The sequence below is a fragment of the Nycticebus coucang genome, chromosome 17 (genome assembly GCF_027406575.1).
Source record: "Nycticebus coucang isolate mNycCou1 chromosome 17, mNycCou1.pri, whole genome shotgun sequence".
Classification (NCBI taxonomy): domain Eukaryota; kingdom Metazoa; phylum Chordata; class Mammalia; order Primates; family Lorisidae; genus Nycticebus; species Nycticebus coucang.
This window is the reverse complement of record NC_069796.1, coordinates 86,510,021-86,535,304: the sequence shown is the minus strand read 5'-3', so window position 1 is coordinate 86,535,304 and position 25,284 is coordinate 86,510,021. Positions and strand designations below refer to the sequence as shown.

The window sequence follows — 25,284 nt, the reverse complement described above, 5'->3', positions numbered from 1 at the left end:
TCCACAAGACATCAGCAAGCCATTCTCATCCACACTCATGAGAGGACTTCCAGGTCACTGTTGGGGCACTCTTATCATTTTCATTTTCCAGAAGAGATGAACCCCCAGGAAGAAAAAGCTTTGTGGAGTGCGGCAGGCTGCATAGAGAAGGAGAGGGGCCCGGACACCCCATCTGGGCTCTGGAAAGAAGCTGGCTGTGGCCCAGCCTCCCTCTCCTGGCCTCCACAGGGCCCTGTCCTGGGAGCTTGGTGGCCTAGGGAGCCAGGCACAGGCTCTTGCTCAGGAGGGGTTCTGATGCTGAGTGCCACCCCCCACCCTCAGCCTCTAAACCACAGACTCGGAGGGCAGCGGCTGGTGCTGTTTCAAGGACTGAGAAATTACATTTCTCTCCAAATGCCCCTTTCTTTTCTTTCTTTCTTTTTTTTTGATTGTAGAATAATCCCAGCATATCTTCTCTTTCACCCTGGACGGTGAATTTAATTTAATGGACTGAAAGTGTGCTGCTCTGAACTTTAAATGCCATGTTTATTTGCCTTAGTAGTGTGGACTTGATGCTTGAAGAAGTGTGGTAATGCCTGAGAAACAAGTTTGTTTTTTTTTTTTTTGTTTTGTTTTTTTTTTGAGACAGAGGTCTCACTATGTCACCCTCAGTAGAGTGCTGTAACATCACAGCTCACAGCAACCTCAAACTCTTGGGCTTAAGTGATTCTCTTGCCTCAACCTTCCAAGTAGCTGGGACTATAGGTGTCCACTATAATGTCTGGCTGTTTTTTTGTTTTTGTTGCAGTTGTTTAGCTGGTCTGGGCCAGGTTTGAACCCACCACCCTTGGTGTACGTGGCTGGTGCCATAACCACTGTGCTATGGACGCCGAGCTGAGAAACAGGTTTTGACTGGCTCTGATTGTGTTGGCAGCCTTGCTGTGTCCCCAGTCCCTGGTTGGAAGGGGCATGGTCACTAACGCCTTCCTTTCTGGTGGGGTCAAGCTGCAGCTGAGGTAGAGGCTCCTTCTGCTGAGTGTTCTGATGTCATGTCCCTACTCAGGCCGAGACAGGACAGGTGCCTTGCCCTCCCCAGCTGTCCACACCTCTTGTCTATGTGGTGTCCTCCAGGCTGATTCCCCCTAGTTGGGCACCCTCCCCTGTCACCTGGCTGTCAGATAAAGGAACAACTTGCTCACCAAGTGGGCCAGAACAGTGATGGTTTGAATCGGCAATGCTCCTGGCTTGGAGGAACAGGATGATTCCAGAGCCTCAGATTGCAGCCAGGTAGAGGATGTGCCCTGTACAGTCAGCGACATGCCAAGTGCAGCCCACCTCAGGGCCTTTGCATATGCCCCTCTCCATCCCAGGTACCCACATGGACTGACCTTGCTACAGTGCAGTCTGTACTCAATGTCACCTCACTGCGGAGAGCCTCTGGGCCACTCTGGATGGAGTCACACCCCTAGAAATCTTCCTCCTGCTCTTTTATTTATAGTACACTACACAGCTTGTCCTGACTTTATGAACTTTTATCATTTGACTGCCCCATAGAACATCAGCCCCCTAGGAACAGACACACTTGTGTGTGGTTACCTGAGGAGAGCTGACCAGACACTGTCCCCAGATGATGCCTTTCTATTGTGGGACGTCTGCTCTTGAGAGATCTCAGGGTAGGAGGGATTGCTGGAAAATCAGAGGAGCATGGGGAAAGATAGACAGGCTGACCAAGAAGGGTGAGGACAGAGCCACATCCATGGAGGACCCTCAGAGTCACAGCAAGATGTGTGATGTGACAACCACAGGGCTATAGACACAGGGAGATACAGAACCAGGATTAGAGGTGCATGAAGAGGGCCAGAGATCCCTGCTGGGGGAGAGGGGCAGACAGAGGGGGATGGGCGGGGCGGGGAGGATGGCAAGGTGGACTCCAGGCACGTGTCCTGGGCATGTCCTGTGATGGCCCAGCACTGCCTCCAGGTCCTGGGGACAGGTGGGGACAGGGCAGGGCCAAGGCTGGTGCAGCCAGTTTCTTCCTGTTTTTGAGAATCAGGCTCCCCCTGATGAATGACTGAGCTCATGTCCTGTGCTCCTGGAGGGCAGAGCCTTTTTAAGGCAGCTCTGTGCCCTCATCCCAAAGTCCTCCCCCAGCCGCTCTGTCTGGAATTCTGGCCCATCGGCTCTCTGCTGCCCTCCCAGACGCCCACATGGGGAAAATTCAGACAGGGTTTGGCCTGGCCCGTTTCCAGCTAAGACTGTCCTCAGGAAAGAAAACTCCTTAATAGGGAGGGGGAGGCAAACAGGGCTGACATTACCCTGGACCCCAGTCCCCCCTTTCTTTCACAGTAGGTGCTTGAGAGGCAGAGCAGGTGCTGCTGGAGACGCTCAGTGCCGTTCCGAGGAGGCAGCTACGTGAGCACCGCAGACCCATTCCTGTGCCCCGGGAAGGATGCCGCAAGCAGCACATGGGTGGTTTTTATTCTTATTTATTTATTTATTTATTTATTTATTTATTTTAGAGACAGAGTCTCACTTTGTTGCCCTTGGTAGAGTACTGTGGTGTCACAGCTCACAGCAACCTCCAGCTCTTGGGCGATTCTCTTGCCTCAGCCTCCCGAGTAGCTGGGATCACAGGCTCCGCCACAACGCCCGGCTATTTTTTGTTGCAGTTTTGCCGGGGCCGGGTTTGAAACCACTACCCTCGGTATATGAGGCCAGTGGCCTACTCACTGAGCCACAGGGGCCACCCACATTGGTGGTTTCTAGAGTTTTATTTATTTATTTATTTATTTTTTAAATTTTTTTGGCTGGGGCTGGGATGGAACCCACCACCTCCAGTATATGGGGCTGGCGCCCTACTCCTTTGAGCCACAGGCACCGCCCTTACATTGGTGGTTTTTAAATAGAAAAGTTGAGTCACATTCTGGAATGAACCCAGTATTCCACATTCTGGAATAATCCCAGTAACAGGTCTTAGACACACAGCGGTTACCTGGTAATGTGTGGTGTTGGAGCTTGGAAGGAAGGAGGGTGGGTGGACAGGCATTGAAGGAGGCAAGTGGAAAGTATCCCTAGAGGGCTGGGGTGGCCAGCTGGAAACAAACCTTGAACAGCACAAGGAGCCCTTTGCTGTCTACTGTAGAGATCTGCAGGATGGGCCTGCACCAAAACTCAGACCTCTCAGCCTCCGTCCTTGACACCTCCCTCCCTCTGGCCTTCCAAGGGCAGGACTGAGAGAAGGTCTGCTCCTTCCCCGCCCTCCCCAGCTCTACTCAGGCCCTGTTTTCTCCCCCTCCAAGTCCCTGCAGCAGGGCAGGACACCTCCTCACGCTGGACACACTGCCTGGCCCCCACTCACTCAGGTGAGACTGTTCTTTGGCAAACCCCACTAGGAGAAATGTGGAACCCTACATCGCTAGAAGCCCTGCTGGTGGGGCAGCTTCTCTTGCAAAACTGAGCGTGTCCCGTGGGCACTGTCACTCATGGACCTGGGGGCCCTGGCTGAGAGATGTCTGGGCTGGGATCCCTCTTCTTCCTTCTCTCTGGCTTTTCCCACCGGCCTCCAGGCTGCAGGTAAAGCCTGAGTCTCAGTTCCTGGAACACAGGAGGTATTCAAAGGACCATAAGCCCTGCCCTCACTGAGCGCAGAAGGGAGGGTCGCAGCCTGAAGAATCCGACAGACCTGTGCCCGCCCCGCCTTGCTACCTAGTTGCCTTGGGAGTCTGTGCAAGTCATGTGACTTCTCTGAGGCCCAATTTTCTAGGCTCTAAAATCGAACCCTGTGTACTCACAATGCAAGTGAGCACACAAGAAAAAACAGGGTGCTGCCGGTATAAGTTCCATGATATTTACAAACATTTTTGCTGTGGCGGTGTGAGATTTAGCTTCCTGCTTCACTGGCCAGTGGCTGGCAAAAGCCCCCATACTCTACCCTGCAGAGTTGGCACGCAAGGGGGAAAGCTCCCTCAAGGGGCAAAGGCAGCTTCAACTTGATTCTGGGGCTACGGGTTTGGCCTTGGGCCACATGCTGCCATCCCAGGGCTAGGAGTCCCAGCACTGGGACTGCATGTGCCGTGTGGCCCTGTGCACGTGGAGGTCTCCATGGGGCCTGTGTGAGGAGCTCAGGGGAGGCCTACCCAGTCCAGGGGAGGCAGGTCCTGCGAGTGCAGTGAGGTTCTCGGGCCATGGTGACACCACGGGCTTCCTTGGAGATGGATCCCAGCAAAACCTGATCTTCTGCAGTCCCGCCCCCCTGCTCGCCCAGTGCCTCAGAACTGGGTCTGGAACAATCAATTCTGCATGCTTGCTAAATGACAAGCCTTCTCTGGGAACAGCTTACCTCATAATTTTCAAGTGCTTAAAGGCATCTCGTCATTATTTAACTCTCAAATGGGATTTGTAAGAATTAGAGAAATACATTCTGCCACTTCCCAGTGCCTTTGGTTACTTGCCCGGAGAGCAGAGAACATTAAGTTGTCACAGGGCCTGTGAGTGGAGGGGGTGGGGGCCCTTCAAGGGGACTGTATTGGGTGGGGGCTGGATTCACCCCCATATTTTTACTGTCATTTATTGCCATGGTAGAAATTGTTTGAGTGTGGTTCATTTATTTCAGCAAAATTTTACTATCTGCCTGCTTGGTCTGGGAGCCAGGCAGACAGAGGAAGGGCCTGTGGGCAGACCCCAAAGTAGCGGGGCATGGCTCATGTCTTGCAGGGGCCAGCAGCTCCAGAGGCCACTCGGTGGGTCCAGACCCGGCCATACCTATGGCCCCCTAATGTGTTGCTGAAATTGCTGCACAGAGCAAAGTAAATGTGGACTTCCGTTAGGTGGTGCAGGCACCACTGGGTGGCCCTAGGTCATACCTAATGCAAAACCCAAAGGGACCGGACGGCGACCGGTCCTTTAGGGTGTGAATAGGTTGCTGCAGATTCCTGAAGTGGTGGGTAACCAGACACCAGCGCTCCTGACTTCTGAGGGGCAAATAGACTATAAACAAAACATATGTTGTAACAGCAGGTAGCAATGTGAGCTGTGAGTAAAGTCATCAGAACCTGTGGTAGGTAGACAGTTCTAGTGGGGGCAGGGCAGTTTTGGTCAGAGTGGCCCAGGGCTCTGTCCTCAGTGAAAAGACACTGGCATGAAGTGAGGGGTCTTTCCAGGGCTATCTGGGAAGGAGAACAGCATGTGCAAAGGCCCTGAGGCAGAACCTGCACCCAGGCCATGTTTCCGGCCATACGCCTGACAATGCCTAACTCTTTAATCAGCACCCCGTAACAACACACATATAGTATTGCCAACCAAGGGAGCTCATGTGAACCTTGGTGTCGTGGTTTCTACTGCACATCAGTCACGTAGGTGTGACTGACCGGTCACCTTGTGTGGCTGACCTTCAGACTCCAGCTCTTCCAGGGGACAAATTGATGCCAGGTGGCACAGTCTGGGCCCATCCTGCTGTTGGCTGTCAGACTATCCAGGTGGCCCATGGCTTTCGTAAACTCTTACTCTTATCAGGCAGGACTTCCCAAGGGCATTGAGGTCACCCACTAGGAATGGTCAAGGGTCAGGTCTTTTTCTGAAATGTGCAGGGTGTAGACAACCCAGGCCTGCTGTGATGACCCCTCACTTGCCCAACACCTTCGACTACTTCTGTGGGGAAGTGGGGCAGGGGAGGAGGCAGGGATCCAGCACATCCTGGCTGTCCCTAAACTGAGAGATTCTCTTTTCTAAGCCCTGGTGACAACTCTGGGCAGGAGGTATGGTTCTCCCCATTGTACAGATGGACGTCTGAGGTCCAGGAGTGGAGTGACCAGCTCAAGGTCACACAGTCTGACACCACACCCCTGGATGGGAGCATGGGCCATGGCTGCAGACTGTTCTCTTGGAATAATGCTAACCATGGAGGCGTCCAGTAGGACACTGGGTCAAGGGAAGATGTGGCTTCTCCAGGCTTTTCCAACTTCTGGACTACAAAGGATGCTAGAATGGTCAGAGGGCTCTGCTGGCTGACCTGAGCTGAGCAGTGGCCCTCTCAGAGCTGAGGGCCCCCAGGGCCTGGCCAGGTGAGGGTGGAGCTTCCTCTTCTGCGGTTGAGGAGAAGGATGCCCAGACACCTGGGACCGTGGGCCAAGTGCTGCTGCAAACTGCCTGTGCTCTGCAGACACGAGCCTTCATTTATTTGTTGTTTCTGTCTCCAAAACATTCACCTGATTAAATTCTGGTGCTTTCAAGGTGTAAGGGGGTCAGTCTGTATGCCAAAGACAGCCTGGAGCAGCCCAGGCAAACACTGACCTTGCACCCAGGAGACCACAGTCAAAGTCGCTCATTGGGCTGCTCAGCTGCTGTGTGACCTTCTAGCTTGACTCTGCTTCATGGAAGGGGTGTGGCAGTGGCTTGGGGTATCTCAAGGGTCCTCCTGGGCTCTCACAGAGGGGTCTGGGTTCTGAGAGTTTGTGTGGATGTCGGCAATCCCTGTGTGGGTGGGAGCTGGGTGGTTCATGCTCACCTGCAGTCATTCAGCCCGCATTTATCAGCACTCACAACACTAGGCACTGGCCCGGGAGTTGGGCAGAGAGTGGTCAGACGCAGCCCTGGCATTCCAGGAGCTCTCAGGTGGATTGAGAGAGTGGAAAATGCTCTTGTCATGAAGCAGCATCACAGGTTGTTGGGAGGGGGCGTTCAGAAGAGCAGCAGGAAGACCCACCAGGGATTTGGGGGCACCTTCCCGAGCCCTGCAGCAGTCCTCTGCCCCCTGAGCCTGGCCTCCCTTCTACCTGGCCTGCTGCTGTTAGTGACTCCAGTTCCCCTGAAGGTGCTAGTGCCCTGTGCTGGTCACTCAGAAGGTGACATGCAGGATGTGGCTGGAGAGGGATCTGGCGTGGGCTGAGGAAAAGAGAGCGTGGGGCTCTGGCTGATGTGTCTGCAGGTTTTATCACTTGGAAAACACAGACCCAGGTGGTCATGTCCCTGGGGGCAGGGATGGTGCTTATTTGGCTCCAAGGAGCTCGCTGTCCTTCCTGTGGTACTGACAGGCCTGGGAAGCACAGTACTCTGGGAGTGTAGGGACACTGCTCCTGGGATGATAGCATGCCCCCCCTTGAGGAGCAGGGCCACACTCATGCCGTGCAGCTGAACCTTGATGGGAGCCTTGGCCTTCTTCTCAGGTGGTCCTGGCTCTCTGTGGAATCTCCACTCACTGCCACGTTTGCAGGAGCAGGTTGGAGAAGCCTCCTTCCCCTTTGGGGGCTGTATGTAGGGTCTCAAGAGACAGACTTCAGTGTGGAACTTGGCACACGCAGGGTTAAGATGACTTGCCACTGCACAGGTGTTACCACTGCCACCTGACCTCACCTGCTTCTTTAACAGCTTCTTTTTAAAGACTCTAAGGACACAGTATGGAGGTGACTTTGGGGGCCATTGCCTTAGCTGGTCAGTCATCATCAGCTCAGCCTTTGTTTTATATTCCATAACTTTTGCCACTGAAAACTCCCAACCGGGTCTTCCCAATTTCACGACTCAAAGCATTTTTCTGACCTTTTCCTGGGATGGAAGGTTGTTTGTGCTAATTGTGTCTTATTTCCAAATGAATTTTCATTTTTTGTATCAAAATCATCTTCAGAATGTTTAAAATAGAACACCCCTCCTGAGCACTCAGGTCTCTTCCCCTCATGTCTTACACATTTTTTTCCTCTTCTTTAAAAACATTCAATGCATCATTCTGGCCGCCTTTAGCAGAAACCGAATATAGTCAACAGTTACTTAGGAAATCAATTTAGAGTGTCAGCTCCTATAATTTGGGAATTGGCATGGGGAAAGGTTATCATTTTGTTCCAGGATACCCTCAGAATGAAGAAGGACTCTCGTTTTTAAAATACTGAGTTTGTAAGAGTTTCTTGGATCTATACTTTTTTTTTTAAAAGTGGTACAGAGGCTGAGAGCAATATGCTGAGGACCCCTGGGCCTGGGACTGGACCCTAGGAAATAATCCAGGCTGGGGAGGCGTCAAACAGATGAAGGTGTTTTTCCTGGAGGACACTGCTGCTTGCTGCTGGGTGTAGCAACGAACAGAAAGTGGATTTCCAAGTGCACATCAGGTAGCAACCACAATGGTTGTAGGAAGGACTTTTAGAAATTCACCCTAAGGGATGACCCCTCAGTAATGCCACATGCCTGGATAGGACGTTACACAAGCGGGAAATGCTGCCCTTTTGGTGTTAAAGTCAGTTTTGCCCTCATGTTGTCATTGCGCTGCTGTGCCGGGTGCTGTCATAAGGATGAGAGGACCAGGCCTAGACAGGAACAGGGAGAAGTGGGCATGGCCCCGGGTGCAGGTGGAGCTTCTTGTTCTGTTGTAGCTGATTTCCATCGTCCTTATTCCATTATTTTAAAATCATTTCAAGAAGAATCGAGATGTGTCTGCATGCCAGGAAGGAAATTTTTGTACGTGGAGTGCTAAGTTTCAGAAATTTTCCCGAAATAGATTCCAGGTCCCAAGGATAGGTTAACTCCTGAGGCTTTACTCCCAAGTCCCGTCTCTGGCCTCTGACTTGGCAGCTCACACGTGCCCTGCTCCGCTTCAGCCAGGCCTGCTCCAGCTTGGCCCTCTCCGCTCCTGCCGTCGGCCTGGCCTGCTTCTCTTCTGCAGGCTTTCTTTCCACGTGAGGCACTTGCTGGATGGGGAAGCGTACAGTTGTGTGCTGTTACGGGTCAGGGAGCTTCCAGCTAATCCCATTTTTTTTTAATTTATTATTTTTTTTATTGAATCATAATTCTATACATTGATATGATCATGGGGCATCATACACTCACTTCATAGACCATTTGACACATTTTTGTCACAATGGTTAACATAGCCTTTCCGGCGTTATCTCAGTTATAAATTGTGGTATCTGTACACCATGGAATACTATGCAGCCTTAAAGAAAGATGGAGACTTTACCAGCTAATCCCGTTTGTGTTGTTACCTGTTTGGGTCTTACTCTGTTTGGGTGCTTCCTATTTAAAATGACACCCTGGGCTTTAGGATGGCCTGCCATCCTCCCACGTAGGTTGGCTCCCCGAGACAATGTGCAGGTCAGTGTGACTCACATGAGGCAGCAGGAGAGAGAGGTGACTGGCCTGGCCTGTTTGTAGGAGATGCTCCTGTGTCCTGCCTAACCAGATCCAACATGACAGCACGGCCCGTGCACATCCTCGTTCTGCCAGAGACTTACCTCTCCCGGGCCGTAAATTCAGCCCATCAGATGGAGTGTCCCCCAGTGAACCCAGAGGTCACAGGCCATGTCCTGGCTCACGCAAGGTTTGCTTTTATTGAGCCGAGCATGCTGTCAAGTGCACGTGGCCTCTCCCCTGCAGCTCCTGTCCCTGCGCCTGCTGTGGCTGCTGGCCCTGGCTTGCAGGCCCTGCCTTCTCCCAGCTGGTGGCATGGGGCTGGAGGGTGGCTCCCAGACCATCTTGATTCTTATAAGTGTGCCCAGTGGAGGGCTGTGAGAGAAGCCAGAGAGGCAGGAATATCTGCTGTAGGTTGATAGGGCCCCACGTGCTAAGGAGAGCGGTAGGCACTTCTACCCCTGCTAGGAGAGGGACTGGGGCACTTCCAGGGACCCAAGCCTCATTCAGCCTGGATGGTTATAAATAGATTCTAGCAACTCTGGCAGTTGGGACTAGAGCCATAGCAAAGATCCCACCTTGAGTCATGTTAAACCCCCCAGACATAAAACCGGGCAGCACCACGGGCCACAGAGCTGGAGCTCCAGAGAAGGGGCATGGTTTGGACCCTGAGTTGGGGGGGGTCTACTTTGTCCTTTCTGACCCAGCACAAACGCTTCACCCAGGGTGCTTCAGTCCCCTTGTTTGCACAGGAAAAGCCATCCGTTGGGACGGGATTAAGTGAAGCCGCCCGCCCTGTGTCTGGTAGAGACCCAGGTAACGCTGTGCCTCTTTGCCTTCCTGGCTCTGCTGTCTGTATCTCCAGAGACGCGGCCTCCATCTAGAACTTCTGCCCCGACTCCTTCACTGCTGCTCTTGGGGAACTTCCTGCAGCACCCCAGCCATCGTCAGGCCCTCTCCTCCCCTCCCAGGGCCTGCAGCCACTCTCCCAGCTCTCCCCAGGTAACCCAGGCACACGCGGGGGCTCTCGCTATGCTCACACAGCACCCCAGGCCTGTGGGAGTCGTTTTCAGGCTGCACATCAGTGGCCTGTGTCTTGTTGTCAGCCCTGCAGGACCAGGGGCTCTCCCGGGTGGGGGGATATTCTGCTCCACAGCAGCCCTGGGACATATCACTTACTGGGGGACACAGATGCAGCCGGGTCAGGCTCTTTGAGGCTCCCTGCTCAGCCAGCTTTCATCCCTTCAGTGCTGGCCCATGAGGAGGTCTGGGGGCAGCCTCCCGGAGGAGAACCTGGGATTGAGGGGTACGTGGGGCTTGGCGCAGGCCTGCCGGCTAACTGGTATGGGTGACTTCACAACCTGAGCAACTCGAGCAGCCCTGGGACCACTGGTGCAGGAATTCCCTGCCCACCCACGCTGCACGGCTGGTCTAGTCCAAAGCCTGGCGCAGTGTGCACAGGAGAGATATGTTGAAAGGAACTCTAGCACCAATGGGCTCACTCATCACAGGAGCTGATAGAGAGGCATTGAAGAGGATCGAATCCTCATCGGGCATAAATGGAATGTCCCTGGTCAGGAGCCAGCTGCTTTTCTGTGTGTCTGAGCTGAGGTCCTGCGCCAATTTCCATCCCTGAAGTGTTAGTAAAGGTACAGGCAGGGGCAATCGAGGTCTCTGGGATGAGGCTTAGCCCAACTGCAGCTCCCAACCCTGATGCCAGTGGTTGTAGAACCCCCGCAAAGCCCCAGCAGGGGGCTGAATCCATGAGGCTTTGAGGAGGGATGCAGGGAGTGGGCACAGCCCCCTGGGTGGCTATGCTCCCGGGAGTTCAGGTGCCCTTTCAGTCCGTATGGGTCACTGCCTGGGCTCAGTGCGGGCTGAGATAGATGGAAATAATGTGGCTCCTGTGTTGCCACAGGCTGAGGTCAGTGTTGGTCCCTGGCAGGCTAGAGAGCGTTGGAGTTGTCCAGGATGTATCAGTTGGGTGCTGTGCCCCCCAACCCCTTTGGAGCCTTCTACTATGCACAGCACTAAGTTTTCAATATGCCTTGCACCTCAGTTTCCTTACCTGTGAAATGGGAAGGCAAGCCCCTGTCCTGATGTGGTCATGATGTCTTGGTGCAGTTACCTTCACGCCGTCCTGTTGCAGGTGTCCAGGGCACAGTGGGCTCCGCCTTCATTAACCCGTCCCCACGAGGCCTTTCCCACTGGAGACCACCTGACCTCTTGTCTTTTGTCTCCGTCGGGTGTGTGTTTGATCCTGTCACTGTTGCCACCTCGTGTGTGGGAGACTTGCCTGGTGCTGGCTCCCCTGCCCCTGAAGCCGTGTGCCCCTCCGTGTGTCTCCCTCTTCCCTGTTCGTCCACCTCACCGGCCCCACCCACCTTCACACACAACATCTCAAGCTGCGCCTGGAATTTCCTTGTGTGGGTTCACTCGTGAGGTGCTGTGTCACCTCCTTCCTTTTCCTCACTGATCCTGGAGGTTTGATTAGAACGTCCAGGCAGCAGATCGAAGCCTCCTCTTTGCAGGTTGTTCTGTGGGCTGTTGGTTCCCTGAATGCCAAAGTCATCTGTGTAAAGTCAGGGTCAGCATCAGTCCTTCCTCATTTCACGTCACACCGTGCCTGACCAATCTGGAGCATGAGCAAAGCTCTGCTGGGAAAACACATCTTCAACATGAGATGTCTCCACTGAGGCCAGGGTCCTGGTCCCTCTGGGCGAGTCCCTTTCCTGTGGGCGCCAGTTTCCACACACGTAAGGAGCAGGTGTTAATACCTACCTCCAGGGTGGTTATGGGGTCTACACAAGGGGCTTTCCAAGCTGTTAAATGCAGAACAGGTACCAGCACTCAGAATCATAAACCTAACACACGTCCACACACAGCTGGACCTTCAAGCCCAGAGTGGCCCGCAGCGTAGCAGTATGACAATCTGGGCACAGCTCAGCTTCCCTCAGGCGGCCTTTGCCCATGACTTCACGCTGACCCCGTGCTGGTTCTGCACACAACTTTTGAATCCTCAGGACGGGCATATGAGGTCGGTATCATTAACCCTTTTGCAGATGGAGAAACTGAGTCTCAAAGAGGTGCAGGCCTTGCCCATGGCGAGGGTGTGAAGATGGCCTTATTGGGAGGGAGCAGTCGCCTCCCAGGTGGTGGTGACCTTGTCACACTTGTGTGGCCTCCAAGGCAGCAGTGGGAGTTGGCTGGGAGAGCAGGGGCTGCTCACTCTGAGGAGGGTGGGCCCTGCACACAGGTCTCTGCCAACGGGTAATTACAGAGTAGGAAAATGGCGTAATTAAATCATTTTTAAAGTGAATATGTACTAACACTCAGCAATTAAGCAGCAGATTTGCAAATAGCAATTTTCCAACTGCGCTTGCCTTCCGTATTTCTATTTGCCCATTTTTAGACTCCGCTTTTTAAAATTTTTAATTTGAAAAATGTAGATTAAAATGATTGCTTTTCTAGTTGCTGGACGCCATAAAAAAATCTTAAAGATGGTATGGGTACTGACTGCCGGTCAGGGCATCTGGGGAGAGCCAGGCAGAGGAAGGAGACGCTCAGTGAGAGCTGTCCTCCTCGCTCCTCCCTCCCTCTTCCCTTTCTCCTCCCCCTCCTCCCTCCCTTCTCCCTCCTCCCTCCCCCTCCCTACTCTTCCCTCCTCTTCCTCTCTTCTCCCTCTCCCCTCCTCCCTCCCCCCTCCCTACTCTTCCCTCCTCTTCCTCTCTTCTCCCTCTCCCCTCCTCCCTCCCCCCTCCCTACTCTTCCCTCCTCTTCCTCTCTTCTCCCTCTCCCCTCCTCCCTCCCCCTCCCTACTCTTCCCTCCTCCCTCCCCCTCCCTACTCTTCCCTCCTCTTCCTCTCTTCTCCCTCTCCCCTCCTCCCTCCCCCTCCCTACTCTTCCCTCCTCTTCCTCTCTTCTCCCTCCCTCCTCCTCCCTCCACCTCTCTCTACTCTTCCCTCCTCTTCCTCTCTTCTCCCTCTCCCCTCCTCCCTCCCCCTCCCTACTCTTCCCTCCTCCCTCCCCCTCCCTACTCTTCCCTCCTCTTCCTCTCTTCTCCCTCCCTCCCCCTCCCTCCCCCTCCCTACTCTTCCCTCCTCTTCCTCTCTTCTCCCTCCCTCCTCCTCCCTCCACCTCTCTCTACTCTTCCCTCCTCTTCCTCTCTTCTCCCTCTCCCCTCCTCCCTCCCCCCTCCCTACTCTTCCCTCCTTTTCCTCTCTTCTCCCTCCCTCCCCCTCCCTCCCCCTCCCTACTCTTCCCTCCTCTTCCTCTCTTCTCCCTCCCTCCTCCTCCCTCCACCTCTCTCTACTCTTCCCTCCTCTTCCTCTCTTCTCCCTCTCCCCTCCTCCCTCCCCCCTCCCTACTCTTCCCTCCTTTTCCTCTCTTCTCCCTCCCTCCCCCTCCCTCCCCCTCCCTACTCTTCCCTCCTCTTCCTCTCTTCTCCTTCCCTCCTCCTCCATACTCCCTTTCTTTCTTCTGGACGAGACAAACTCCCATCCTGCGATGTTGATGCTGTCCCAATATTCAAGAGCGAATTTCAGGGGCAGGTTCAGGGTCACTAGGACAACTTAGAAAGGTGTATAAGAGCGAGAGCTACTAGAGCCAGAGCTCAGACACCATCCAATCCAATCCCCACATTTTCATTTCTTTTTTTTTTTTTTTTTTGTAGAGACAGAGTCTCACTGCACCGCCCTCGGGTAGAGTGCCGTGGCATCACACGGCTCACAGCAACCTCTAACTCTTGGGCTTACGCGATTCTCTTGCCTCAGCCTCCCGAGCAGCTGGGACTACAGGCGCCCGCCACAACGCCCGGCTATTTTTTGGTTGCAGTTTGGCCGGGGCTGGGTTTGAACCTGCCACCCTCGGCATATGGGGCCGGCGCCCTACTCACTGAGCCACAGGCGCCGCCCCAATCCCCACATTTTCAATGGGAACCTGTGCCCAGAGAGAGAACTCTGCTTGCCTGAGGCCACGCAGCCTCCGGGTCTGACACCTGGACCATCTCCAGAGGAATCCCACAAGCCTTTTTGAGTGCCAGCTGGTGCATGGCTGGTGGAATCTTGGGTGATCTTGGTGATGGCTGTCCTTGCTATGACCAGGTGATCTGCATGAGCTTTGGGAGGAGGTGGCTTAGGTTTGGGGTGGGTCCAGGGGTCCTGCGTTCTGCCTGACTGACCATCTGGGTGGCTGAGATGTGTCACCTTCTATCTCTTAGACTCATTCACAACTTTAAGCTACTCCCTTTTCCTGTCCACTTCCACGTCTAGGGTCCACTGACAAGCAGGGGAGACCCCAACACAGGCCAGCAGAAGTGCCCCTCAGCCCCCATCACACTGTGGACTGCTATCCTGTCTTCTCAGCGCCCCTGCCTGGCTAGCCACTGTCACACAGTCAGGGTGTGGACCCCTGGCTGCCTCCAGTGCCTAGCACTGGGCCTGACATCCAGAAGACCCTCAGTCCACATTGGGGGAACCATTGGCCATCACTAAGGTCACCCTAGCCCCTCACAGGTCCACTGTGCTATGTGTAGCCTACCTGCCCCAAACCCATGTGCCTAAATCCCACTGTGCCCTTCAGCGGTCCCTTCCTCCTTGGACCCTCGCGGCTTCCCACTGAGTCAGGGGACCCTGCACACCTGGGCTGTGCATCTGGTTCTGCCTTTCTCCATTCATTCACAGAAAAATGGGAGCTCCCCAGGGCTAGGGGCAGATTTAAATAAGACTTAGGCAAGTAAGGAGCTAATTCGGAGTCTTCCTTATATACAATAGGTGCCCAATAAATGCAACTGCCTGTAGAGAGTGGAACAGGATAACCTAGAATCCGTGTCCACCAAGACTGTCCAAGGTGACTTTGTTGGAAGCAGGGTCTTTGCAGACATCTCTACAAATCTTTCTGGATTGAGGGAGGACCCTAAGTCAAATGTGGAGACAAAGGCAGGGATCAGAGTGATGCGGCCACAAGCCAAGGACCACCTGGAGCCACCAGGAGATGGAAGGAGGCAGCAGGGTCCTCCCTGAGAGCCTCTGGAGGAAGCATGGCCCTGTCACACTTCAACCTTGGACTCTGACCCCAGCACCGTAGGGGAACAAGCACCCAGTCTGTAAAGTGGGCAGGGCAGCCTAACTCACCACTGCCACTCCACTCTCACCCTGCCCTGCCTCAGTTTCCCCTTCTCAGCACTCGTTACCTTGTCTGGCCAAGTCTTATTGCTTGTACTGCATTGAAAACACTTAGTAGACCACAGGGGCTAGTGTGTGGGTTTTGAAAATGAAGGAAGACACTATGTGGAGTTTAAAGTAATGGTCGGCTGAGAAGCATCGTTCCCTGGTTCTTTCTCTGGAAATGGAGGGCAGCAGCCCCTCTTACCCGCATCCCCTCCCCACCCCCAGCCTCTGTGTGACTCTGTGCCTGAGGGCTGCCACCACTCTCGGGTTTTCTAGCCACAATCCAAGGTCTGAACACTTCTTCCGACAGCCTCGCCCTTGGAGAACAAGCTGCAGAGATAAATGCGCTCCCAGAAGCGGCGAGGCCACCCAGCACCCGAGTGGCATGTCCCCTGCAGGCCTGGCCTGCACAGAGACTCTTCACCTTCTGGAGACTGGTGCTCAGGTGGACACTCCCGCCTCGGCAGTGCAGGGAGGGGTGCGGACCACACAGAGCTGCCCTGGCAATAAATCTCCATGAGGCGGGTATGAACATGGCTAGACTCGTTTACTTATTCGAGAAACAGTTGGAGGAAATGAGGAGGCGAGAAATGGACACATGAGCTGCTCACCAGGCGCACGCCGTCTAGATGAGGGTCTTCCCACAGGGACAGATGCCCTTGGCGCCAGTGTGAGGGATTCTAGGAGGACAGATGACTTGTAGGTGCCTGGAAGTTAAGGTGTGTGGCCACAGCCTGTCATACTGGGGGAACTCAGGGAGCCCTCAGAGGGGAAACTGAGGCTGAGACCCTACATGCTGCCCAGGGAGCACAGCAGAACAGTAGCAGTGTGGGAATGCCAGCCCAGGTGCCCTACCTTGCACTTCCGCAGGGCCTGTCCTGGTCGCCATGTCCCCAGTAGTGCCCCACGTGAAGGTATCGCACATCCTCCTGGTCCCCCAGTTAGCATCCCTCTCCACCACCTCCCTTAACCTGACACCACCAGGCCCTGGTTGTGCCGACTACCCCTCCTGGGCCTGCGTCCTGTCCTTCCTTTTGCTCTTGCTCCATCATCCACCCCCCCGGCAGCCACGGCTGTTCCTGGAACAGGGGCAGTGACGAGCCCTGCCACCACGCTGTGTCCTGCAATCCAGACGCTGTCTAGACACATGCCCTGTGTCTCTCTGGGTACCCACTGGCACACGCACCTGTCCGCCAGGGCCCTGCACACACCCATGGGAGGCCACTCACTGCTGCGGTGCATTGTCCAGCCTGGCCCATCCATTAGGGTAGAACTTGAGCTGAATGTGTGATTTTTAATGTCCCTGTGTCCACATTAAAAGGTAAAGAGAAACAGGTGACATGGAAAGAATGGAGGTCCTTCAATGCGTGGTGCTAAGGGAGCAGAGCCGCTCTGAAAAGGCCACACACGACAGGGTTCCAACTCCATGACATGCTGGACAAGGCAGACCATGTGGACAGTGGAGAGACCGGTGGTTGCCAGAGAAGCAGAGGGGCAGAGGAGCGGGGGGCAGTGACACTGCTCTGTGTGATGCTGCAGTGGGGCACCTGGCCTCATGCTGTTTTCTGAGTGCAGAGTGGACACAGCAACCCTAGACTCTGAAGTAGACTGTCGACGCAGGTGAGGATGGCGTGTCGGTGTGGCTTCCCCATTGGGACAGGTGCACCACTGCGGTGGGGGCGGGGTGTACAGCAACTCTGTCTTTCTGCTCCATTTTGCTGTGAACCTGAAAGCGCTTTCAGAAATAAAGCCTATTAACTTAAACAAAGAACAAGGAAATTAAATTTAATAATAGATTTTAATTAACTCAATATATCCAAGATATTATGCCAACATATTATCAATATAAAAATTGTAATGAAATATTTTACAGTTTTCTCCTTAGTCTTTGAAATCAGTGTAAGTTATACAGTCTCCATTCGGATGTGTTCATCCCGAGTGCCGTACAACAGGGCAGGCCCAGCGCTCTCAGGCCCTGGGGACCATCTCCGCTGGGGAGTTATGTCACCTCGGTGTCACTTTTGTTTTCAGGACGTGCCCCTTAGCATCACTGCTTGCCACTGCTACATCTGTACATGCTCGTCCTCGAGTCCTTCTCTGTCCCCCGGTGCCCCACCAGCTAGCCTGTCGCCCATGAGTGTGGGGACAGTGCCTGTCCTGCTCACCGCGGGCGGGTCCCCAGCCTCTGTGCAGCCCTGTGAATGCATGGAACGGGGGAATGGACTTGGATTCCCAGGCCTTAACTGTGGACTGGAAGCACAGAAGAGCCAAACAAACCACAATCAGCGAGGGAGTGGATGAACTTGGGTCTGCCCTTGGGTCTAATGGACATCGGAAGGACTGGACCTTGTGGGAAGAGGGAGTTTCTGAGGCCTCTGCAGCTGGCAGCGGTGATGCCTGTGGTTTACACTGACCCTCCTTTCCTGTCCCCCAGTCCCTGCACCTGCAGCGCTGTCCACCTGAGCACTGTGCTGCCTCATGGGGCTACCATACAGAGTGCCACAGACTGGGGCTTAAAACAAAGAAATTTCTTCTTTCATGGTGCTGGCAGTCATATTTCTGAGACTGGTTCCATCCAGAGGCTCTGAGGGAGACTGTTCCCTCTCTCTGTAGCTGGCAGTTGCCACAGTCCTTGGTGTCCCTTGTTGTTACTACTCTAGCCTCCGCCTTCCTCTTCATGTGGTGTGCTCCCTATGTGTCTGTGACCCTGTTTCCAAATAAAGTCACACTCACAGGTCCCAGGTGGAGGTGAACTTGAGGCACTACTCAGACCTGCCCAGCCTCCCTTTCAGGCTGTGCCCAAATGCCACTTTGATCGAGGTCCTTCCTGTCCCTCTTCCTCTGTGACACAGAGATGCCACCACTCCCCACTCCCACTCCCCCAAGGCTGTATGAGGCTGTATGTTCTTCTCCCAGCCTCAACCTGTCGATGCTGTCACTGCTGTTTTGCTTATCAGCCGTCTGCCTCCCACTAGGCAAGGGCCTGGACAGACAGCAGGGCCTTTGTCCACTGGCTCCCTGCGTTGGGCTGCACCAGGCGGGAGCCCTTGAGCAAGCAAGTGTGAGCAGGTGGCTCGGGGTGAGGGGCCTGTGGTGGGCGGGACTGGAGGGGAGGGCTGGCTGGGAAGCCTGTGGGAGGCAGTGGTGGAGGCGGGTCTCAGTGGCTCCGCCCGGTGGGCAGGGAGGGGCCCAGAGCAGACTTCAGCTGCGTCAGGTCTAAACACAGCTGCTCATTCCTGCGGGGGCTCTGGAACTTCCTGGGCGTCTGGAACAGATTAATCCTCTGCTAATGGACCTCTTTTTCCCCCCTTCCCAGAGAAAATCAATTCTCTGAGGTTTGGAGAGTAAGTGCTGGCTAATTACACTTCCACTGGTGTTTTGTTCCCCCCAGCCTCCTCCTCTCTGGGGTCACCAGGCCCCACTGGACATCCTGCGAGTCATTGGCCTAGGAGCTGCTCTTGGTCCTGGCCTCAGACGGAAACAGCAGCACCGGGGACTTGTGGCCACAGGGCCCCCAGGCCCTTAGGTGATGAATGACCCATTTTTCTGAAGCCTCAGTTTCACTTAAAGATGTAGGGAGGAAGTGTCTCCCTGTAGAAACCACCAAGGATGTACTATGGGAGGGAATTTAAAAACTCCTGGTGGGGGTGGGGGAAGGCTGTTCACTTTTATGCTGAAGCCCCCCAGGACTACACACTGGGCAGGTCTGAGAAGCTCTGACCCCACAGTCGGCCACACAGCGAGGCAGCTTGGAGCCAAGGTACTAGGGTCTGAGGCGGGGCCCTGGCACCGCCCTCCAGCCCACCTTCTCACCCTCACGGCGGGGGGAGGGGTCTCTGAATGGCCTCCTGAGCTCAGCTTCCCCTGTGAATCTCAGCAGCAATTAGATATAGAGGTGTCCTGCGTGCACTCGGTATACAGCAGGAGCTCAATAGCTGTGTGTTTAGTCCCTATTCCTTTCCCCTCCTTGGGTCTATCTCCGGACCACATATTGACAGCTAGGATGGGACGAGAGCACATCCCCGAGGATCTGGCTATTCCTTGCAACCCCGGCGCTTTCTAACAGGTGGTAGTAAGAGGCCTTGGCTTCAGGTCTTCTGGGTGTACAATTAATTCTGTATCCTGATGTGTCCGTGGCCTCCAAACAACAGATGGGATGTTACTTTTGACAGCTTCACTCTCTCTCATCACTGGTGGGGCAGGGTGAGCTGCTGAGTTGAGAGCCTGGTCCCAGCAAGTGCAGGCAATGGGCCAGCTCAGTGCTGTGGCACCTGACCCTTGTCCCCTACTGTCCGGTGCTGGAAGTGGCAGTCAAGGTGGAGGGTGGGGCTCCCTGGAGGAGCTCAGGGTGCACAGAGGGTAAGAGACAGCAGGAAAGCCATCATGATGCCTGGCATAGTTGGTAAGTATTCTGGCAGCAAATAAGGATGCCAACCTGGCATCAGATGGGCCAGCGTTCAAATCCTGGGCCCACCACTTATTAGCTGAGTGATTTCAGGCAGGGAACTGTGCCCTCTGAGCCTCCTGCTGATCATCTGTGAGAGAGACATGGTGACCTGGCCACGCCAGTACATAGGAGGCACTGAAAACAGAGCACTGTTTCCTCACCTGTTCTTGGGGGAGCCCATGCTACACTCAGGGAATCTGGGGTGCTCTGCCTGTACTCACTGGCATAGGGCAGGTTCTGGATACCGTATGCCTTGACCAGTGCTCTCCTTGGAAGGCAAGTTGCTAATGGCTGTTGTCTGTTCCCCCTAGGTCCTCAGATTTTGGGACATCCTATACCAAGCTCACCCTCCAGCCTGGTGTCACTACTGTCATCGACAACTTCTACATTTGCCCGACCAATAAGAGAAAGGTAGGTGCTGGGGCAGGTGGGCAGGGCTCAGGCTCCGGCTCACATAGCCCTCCCTGCGTTGGGCTGCTTGCTGCAGAGCTGGGACTCCGCTGCCCAGCCTGGCCGGGTTCCTGCTTTGAGACTATGGTCCAGAGTGTGGGGTCCAGAGTGTGGGGTGTGAGTGTGGGGAGCACCCCGCTCTTTCCAGCCAAGCTCCCCAACTCTGCCTTACATCATCTGATAACTATACTTTAAACAGTGGCCAGACCCCTGGAGGAGGGAGGCACTGCTCCATCACCTGGGGTGTGGTGTCGCCTCTCTCCTGGAAGCCACGTCCTTCAGGGCACAGCGTCAGAGTCAGCGGGCCCTGGGGCAGGGAGAGAGCCTGCTCGTTCGGTTTGGCATCCTGGAAAGGCAGCACCCAGGAGGCTTGTTCTTCTGAAGGGCTTTCGTTTATTCAGTTTGATTTGGTTTTGATTTTTCCTCTGGTCTGAGGGGTGTTTTCCTGACTTTGCTCTCTGGCTGGCTGTAGGAAATATTTCACTATCCAAAGCAGATAACTTTGTTGTGTTTTTTCCTCTCCTTGACTTTGACTGAGAAGCTTTCTGAGGGGAAAAACTAGAATGCAGAGGTGGGGAGAGCTGCCTTGGGGTGGCGGTGGGGGGCAGGTGCCTACCTGGAAGTGTGTGTCCAAGCAGAGGGCTGGCCCTGCTCTTTCTCCCTCAGAGCTTCACAGGCCTGTTCTTACTCATCCCATGACTGCTCCAGGAACAGAGTGTCATAACCCCATTTTCCAGGCAGAAAATTGAGCAGAGGGAGGTGAGAGTGGCCCACTGGAAGTGGCAGGGAACTGGGAAAGGGCACCCCCTGACTTCTCTACTAGAGAGTCAGGGCCTTCTCCTGGGCCTGAGTCTGGCACCCCAGTGCTCTAGCTCTGTGACTGAGTAAGCTCTGACCTCTCCTCATGGGAGGAGTGGTGGTAACAGCGTCCTCATTGTTGTGTTGATGGAATTAATGCAATGCACAGGTCCAGTGTACCTGTGAGTAGACTTTATCCTTAGCAAGAAACTCAGAAGCCTCCTCGCTAACCACCTGAGACTGTAGGGTCACGGGTGGTTCCAGGGTGACCAGTCCTCGCTATGTAGCCCGGCAAGCTATGTCTTTCAGAGGGACAGACCTGGCCCAGTAAGTGAAGACCCTGACAGGTGACTGTGCTGGGCATGGGGGGCATTGCCCTGGCCCTGCCCACTAGCACAGGTCTGGGCCTGGCTGGTTGCTGGCTGTTGGCCCAGCTGCCCACACCTCCATGCTTAGAGAACAAATCAGTTATCAGAGATGGGAACAAAGCCAGCAGTTTGTTACCTGACTAACCAGGTGGCAGCCTCCACTTCTGCCTCTGAGCACGAAGCTTCTCCTCTGTGTGCGGAGGTGTGACAGGCTGCCTGCTGAGTGCGGATGGAGACAGAGGTCAGGGAGGTCAGGAGTGTGTCAGACACCAAGGGGAGCGGAGGGCCTAACTCCTGGGCTACGGGCCCCACAGTTTGTCCACTCGTGACACACCTGTGGGCAAGTTCCTCACTCCCTCGTGCCTCAGTTTCCTTGTCTATAAAGCAGGGCCTTGATAATGGAATAAAGGGTGACCTGAGTTAATATACATTTAGTACTTAAAGGCTGGTGGACAGTTTGATAGAGGTCTTGCCGTGGGTAGGAGCTTGGCTTGATTTGGTTTTAAGTGCATTTAGGGGCAGAAGAGCCACAGTCACAGTTACAGAAAGAACTAATATGAGACCAGGAACAGGGCAAGGTGCAGGGTCTGGTTGGGCAGAGGGGAAGACTTGAGGGGCCCAGTATGGTCTTCTCATACTGGAAGGGTGGTCTTGGGGAGACAGCAGCCCCTGTGGACTACAGGGCGGAGGCCAGGTGTGATTCCTCTCCACCCCTCAGCCCTACACGGCCCTGAGCATGCAGACGGAACTCAGGAAGTACAGACACAATGGGCTGGGCTGAGGCTGGGCTGGGATCCTTCCATGAAAGAGATTTCAATGCAGTATAAAGCAAACTGGCCTTCCATCATTGCATTCATTGATCTATTTTTCATAGTTTGTTGGTCCTTCAGCCACCCTGGTGATGACTCATGCTGTGCCAGGCCCTCTTCTGTGAGCTGAGATCTATCCTCCTGTGTTCTACGGTGAGCTGGGGCCTACCCTGGGTACCACTTCCATTGCCCAGAGCAGGAAATTCAGCTGGTAGAAAGAAAAAAAAGCAGTCATGATGCTTTGTACTTGGCCTTGTACAGGGATCAGAGCCAGGTCTGCCAGGCTCTGAGGCACCCATTGTCCTATTCTGGGCTTTCCAGGCACCCCTGCTACAGAGCAGAAGGGAGCCAGTGGTGCTGCCTGGGTCTGTATGGGCACAGCTGCAGTCTCACAGCTGCCGAGCTGAGTGACTCTGGGCAGATCCCACCCCTCTCTGGGCCTCAGTTTCCCTGTCCCTGAGAGGAGCAGCTGAAGGCTCTCTAGACCCCCTCCTGGCTCTGACATCCCAGCCCCTCTTGGTCTCCTTCCAGGGAGACCCTGTGGGAAGAGCAGGAATGAATGGGAATGAGACGCCAGCAAGCAGAATCCCCACCCGGCTCCGTCTACCACTGTGCCTCCGTGTCACCTTGCTGTCTGACACAGCTTGGACCTGGTCTCCAAGTCCACGTTGGCACCTGCACCCATCCATGCAGCACATGGGTAGATGTCCAGTCTGTGTAGAGGTCCTACTATGTCCAGTCTGCGTGCTGGGTGCTGCAGAGGAAACCCTTTGTCCACTCCTACAGACAAGAGATACAGATTAAGTACCCACTAGGTATCTGCTCCCTTGCTGGGCACTGAGGAACAGAAATGAATCTTCTAGAACCTCTAAGAAACTGCGCCTCCCCTGTTGTGGGAAGAATAGGAAAAGGGTTGACTGACGTCATCAGGGTTTAGCCAGAAGAGAATCGACCCCAGCAGACTCTGACTTGGGAAAAGAGCTCTTCATTTGTATTTGCGGGGGGCCTGTGTGAGAGCGCACCTCCCTCTGCGGCTGTGTCTCCGAGTTACTGGGTAATGGATGGGTTTTGCAGGAAGATGTGAATACTATTAAGAGTCCATTTAATAACAATTACAGGCTGAGCAGCGCTTTATAGCTTCTTGGAGACCACTTTCCAACTTGTCTTACGAAATGAATTCCTTTTCATCTTTGTCTTGCTTGGAGTACAAGAACACCCGGCCTGATGTCAGGGCAGGCCATTCTACCATTGTTGTGGCATGAACTGTGGCCCTGGGGGCCCAGACAGTCCCCAGGAGCCCTGTGCAGCTCTGTGCTGCCTGCAAGTCCCATATCAGCTTGGTTCTGACAGCGCCTGTCCCTGTGGTCGGCCTAAGAACCCTTTGGCCCGGGGATGATGTGAAAACACAGCCCCAAGGAGCTGGCCAGGGCACGGAAGTACTTTTAAGTATCATGTTTGACATTAAAAATTTATGTGAATTTTCCTCTTACTCCATTATTTATTGTGTTGGTTTGAATACTAAAATCACACATGCGCACGGATGCACATACATTTTCACCAAAAAGGTTGATGCCAAACGGATGACCCAGGAAAATGCCATGTGCTGGGAGCTGCTGCCCACCCGCCACCATTTCGGGCCCTCCATCTGTCCACTCATACACTCATCCATCTACCACCCATCCACTCATTAGTCCATCAGCCATTCACTCATTCATCCATCTGTCCATCTCCTCATTCATTCAGCCAATACCTATCCTGTGGCCTTCCGTACTGCCCCGACACCTTTGAGGTGACATCCAGGTGAGAGATGATGAATCTGGACCTGGCTGGGTAGTGATAGGATTACCCAATGCCCTGACCTTCTGACGTGAGGAGTGGGTGAAGGGGTGCTGTTCCCTGAGATGGGAAGTTGACTAGAAGGAGCACAAAGGGCCCAGGATGGGACGTGCAGAGTCCACAGGCCTGGGTCATCCAGGGGCGACACTCGTGGGCTCAGATTCATCAAGGCCGGCGGTGGGAGAGCTGCATGTGCTACTGGGGATGTTCTTTCCAGCCTGGGACAGACCTCCTCTGCCTGTTCCATCCTTAACTTGCTGCTCAGCCTCAACACAAAAGAGGAGGCAGTAGGCCTAGGTATTGAACCTTGTGGCAGGGAAGGTGGGGGTCCCTGGAAGGCGCCTGTCATCCTCAGGCCTCCCTCACACTTTGGCTTAGGGTATGGCGAGGTCCCCCAGCTCTGTTACTGGGAGGGGTGAGAGTCCCATGGAGGGATGGGAAATAGAGCTGGGGCTAAATGGGCCATCCCTCCCAGCAAGCGATGTTCACTATTCCTCCTGATAGCCAGGTGTCCTCTCCTGTCCGGGAGAAAAGTGGCTAAATTAAACCCGTTGGTGTACAGAGCTTTTGTCTCAGAAATAAGTGTGCCCCCTTGAAACTCCAGCCTAATGCATGGAAAATTATTCCCTCTTAAAGTCAGTAAGTTACTACAGGAGGGAAGGAGAAAAGGGAAAAATGCCCCCAGCTTCTCAGAAAACAGGCATCCTGGGCCTCCTGCCTCTGGAACTAGTAAATGTAGAGAGAGACTCCAGATTTAATCTCCTCTGAAGAGAGTGCAGAACCTAAGAGCCCAAAGAGACCAGAGCTAGAAAATGAAATCCAGAGTATAAAGGCCACGCGGCATCTCTGGGGCTACCCACACATGTCTGCGGGAACGCAGGGCCTTTTCCAAAGAGCTCCAGGGACCCCGCTGGCTGGAGACTTCCCACGTGCCAGGCACTGAGCTCAGTGGCTCTGTACCAGTGTCCCTCCTTCAGGCCTGGACCTGAGAGTGACTGGGAGCTGCTCGAGGGAATAAGCAGCACTCCCCAAGACTGTGACTATGGCCGCCATATTAGAGACAAGAAAATAGGCTGGTGGAGGCTCACTGGCCAGCCCAAGGTCTCAAGCCATCAAGGGACTGCGTAGCAAGTGGGATTTGGACTCACAACTGTCTGGAGCCCAAACCCAGACCCAACACCCAGCCCCCCACATCAGCAGACTCTTAGCTAACCCCACAAGCCTTGGGAAGCCAAGGCCTGAACTTGGCAATGTCTCCTCCTGGTCTTTCCTTTTCTCCCACTCCCCAGGTGCCCACATCACTCAGCCTGCCCAGAGGGAGGCCT

General features: G+C 54.4%; 1 protein-coding gene across 6 annotated transcripts in view; it reads left to right on the top strand.

The window, feature by feature from the left end:
- Positions 1–25,284, top strand: part of SORCS2 (sortilin related VPS10 domain containing receptor 2) — a 528,424-nt gene that overhangs the window by 286,766 nt on the left and 216,374 nt on the right. For all 6 annotated transcript variants that reach the window (XM_053566734.1, XM_053566733.1, XM_053566738.1 and 3 more), the window contains exon 3: positions 20,010–20,109. In XM_053566734.1, coding sequence (XP_053422709.1) covers positions 20,010–20,109 — 100 coding nt within the window. The remainder of the gene's footprint in view (positions 1–20,009; positions 20,110–25,284) is intronic.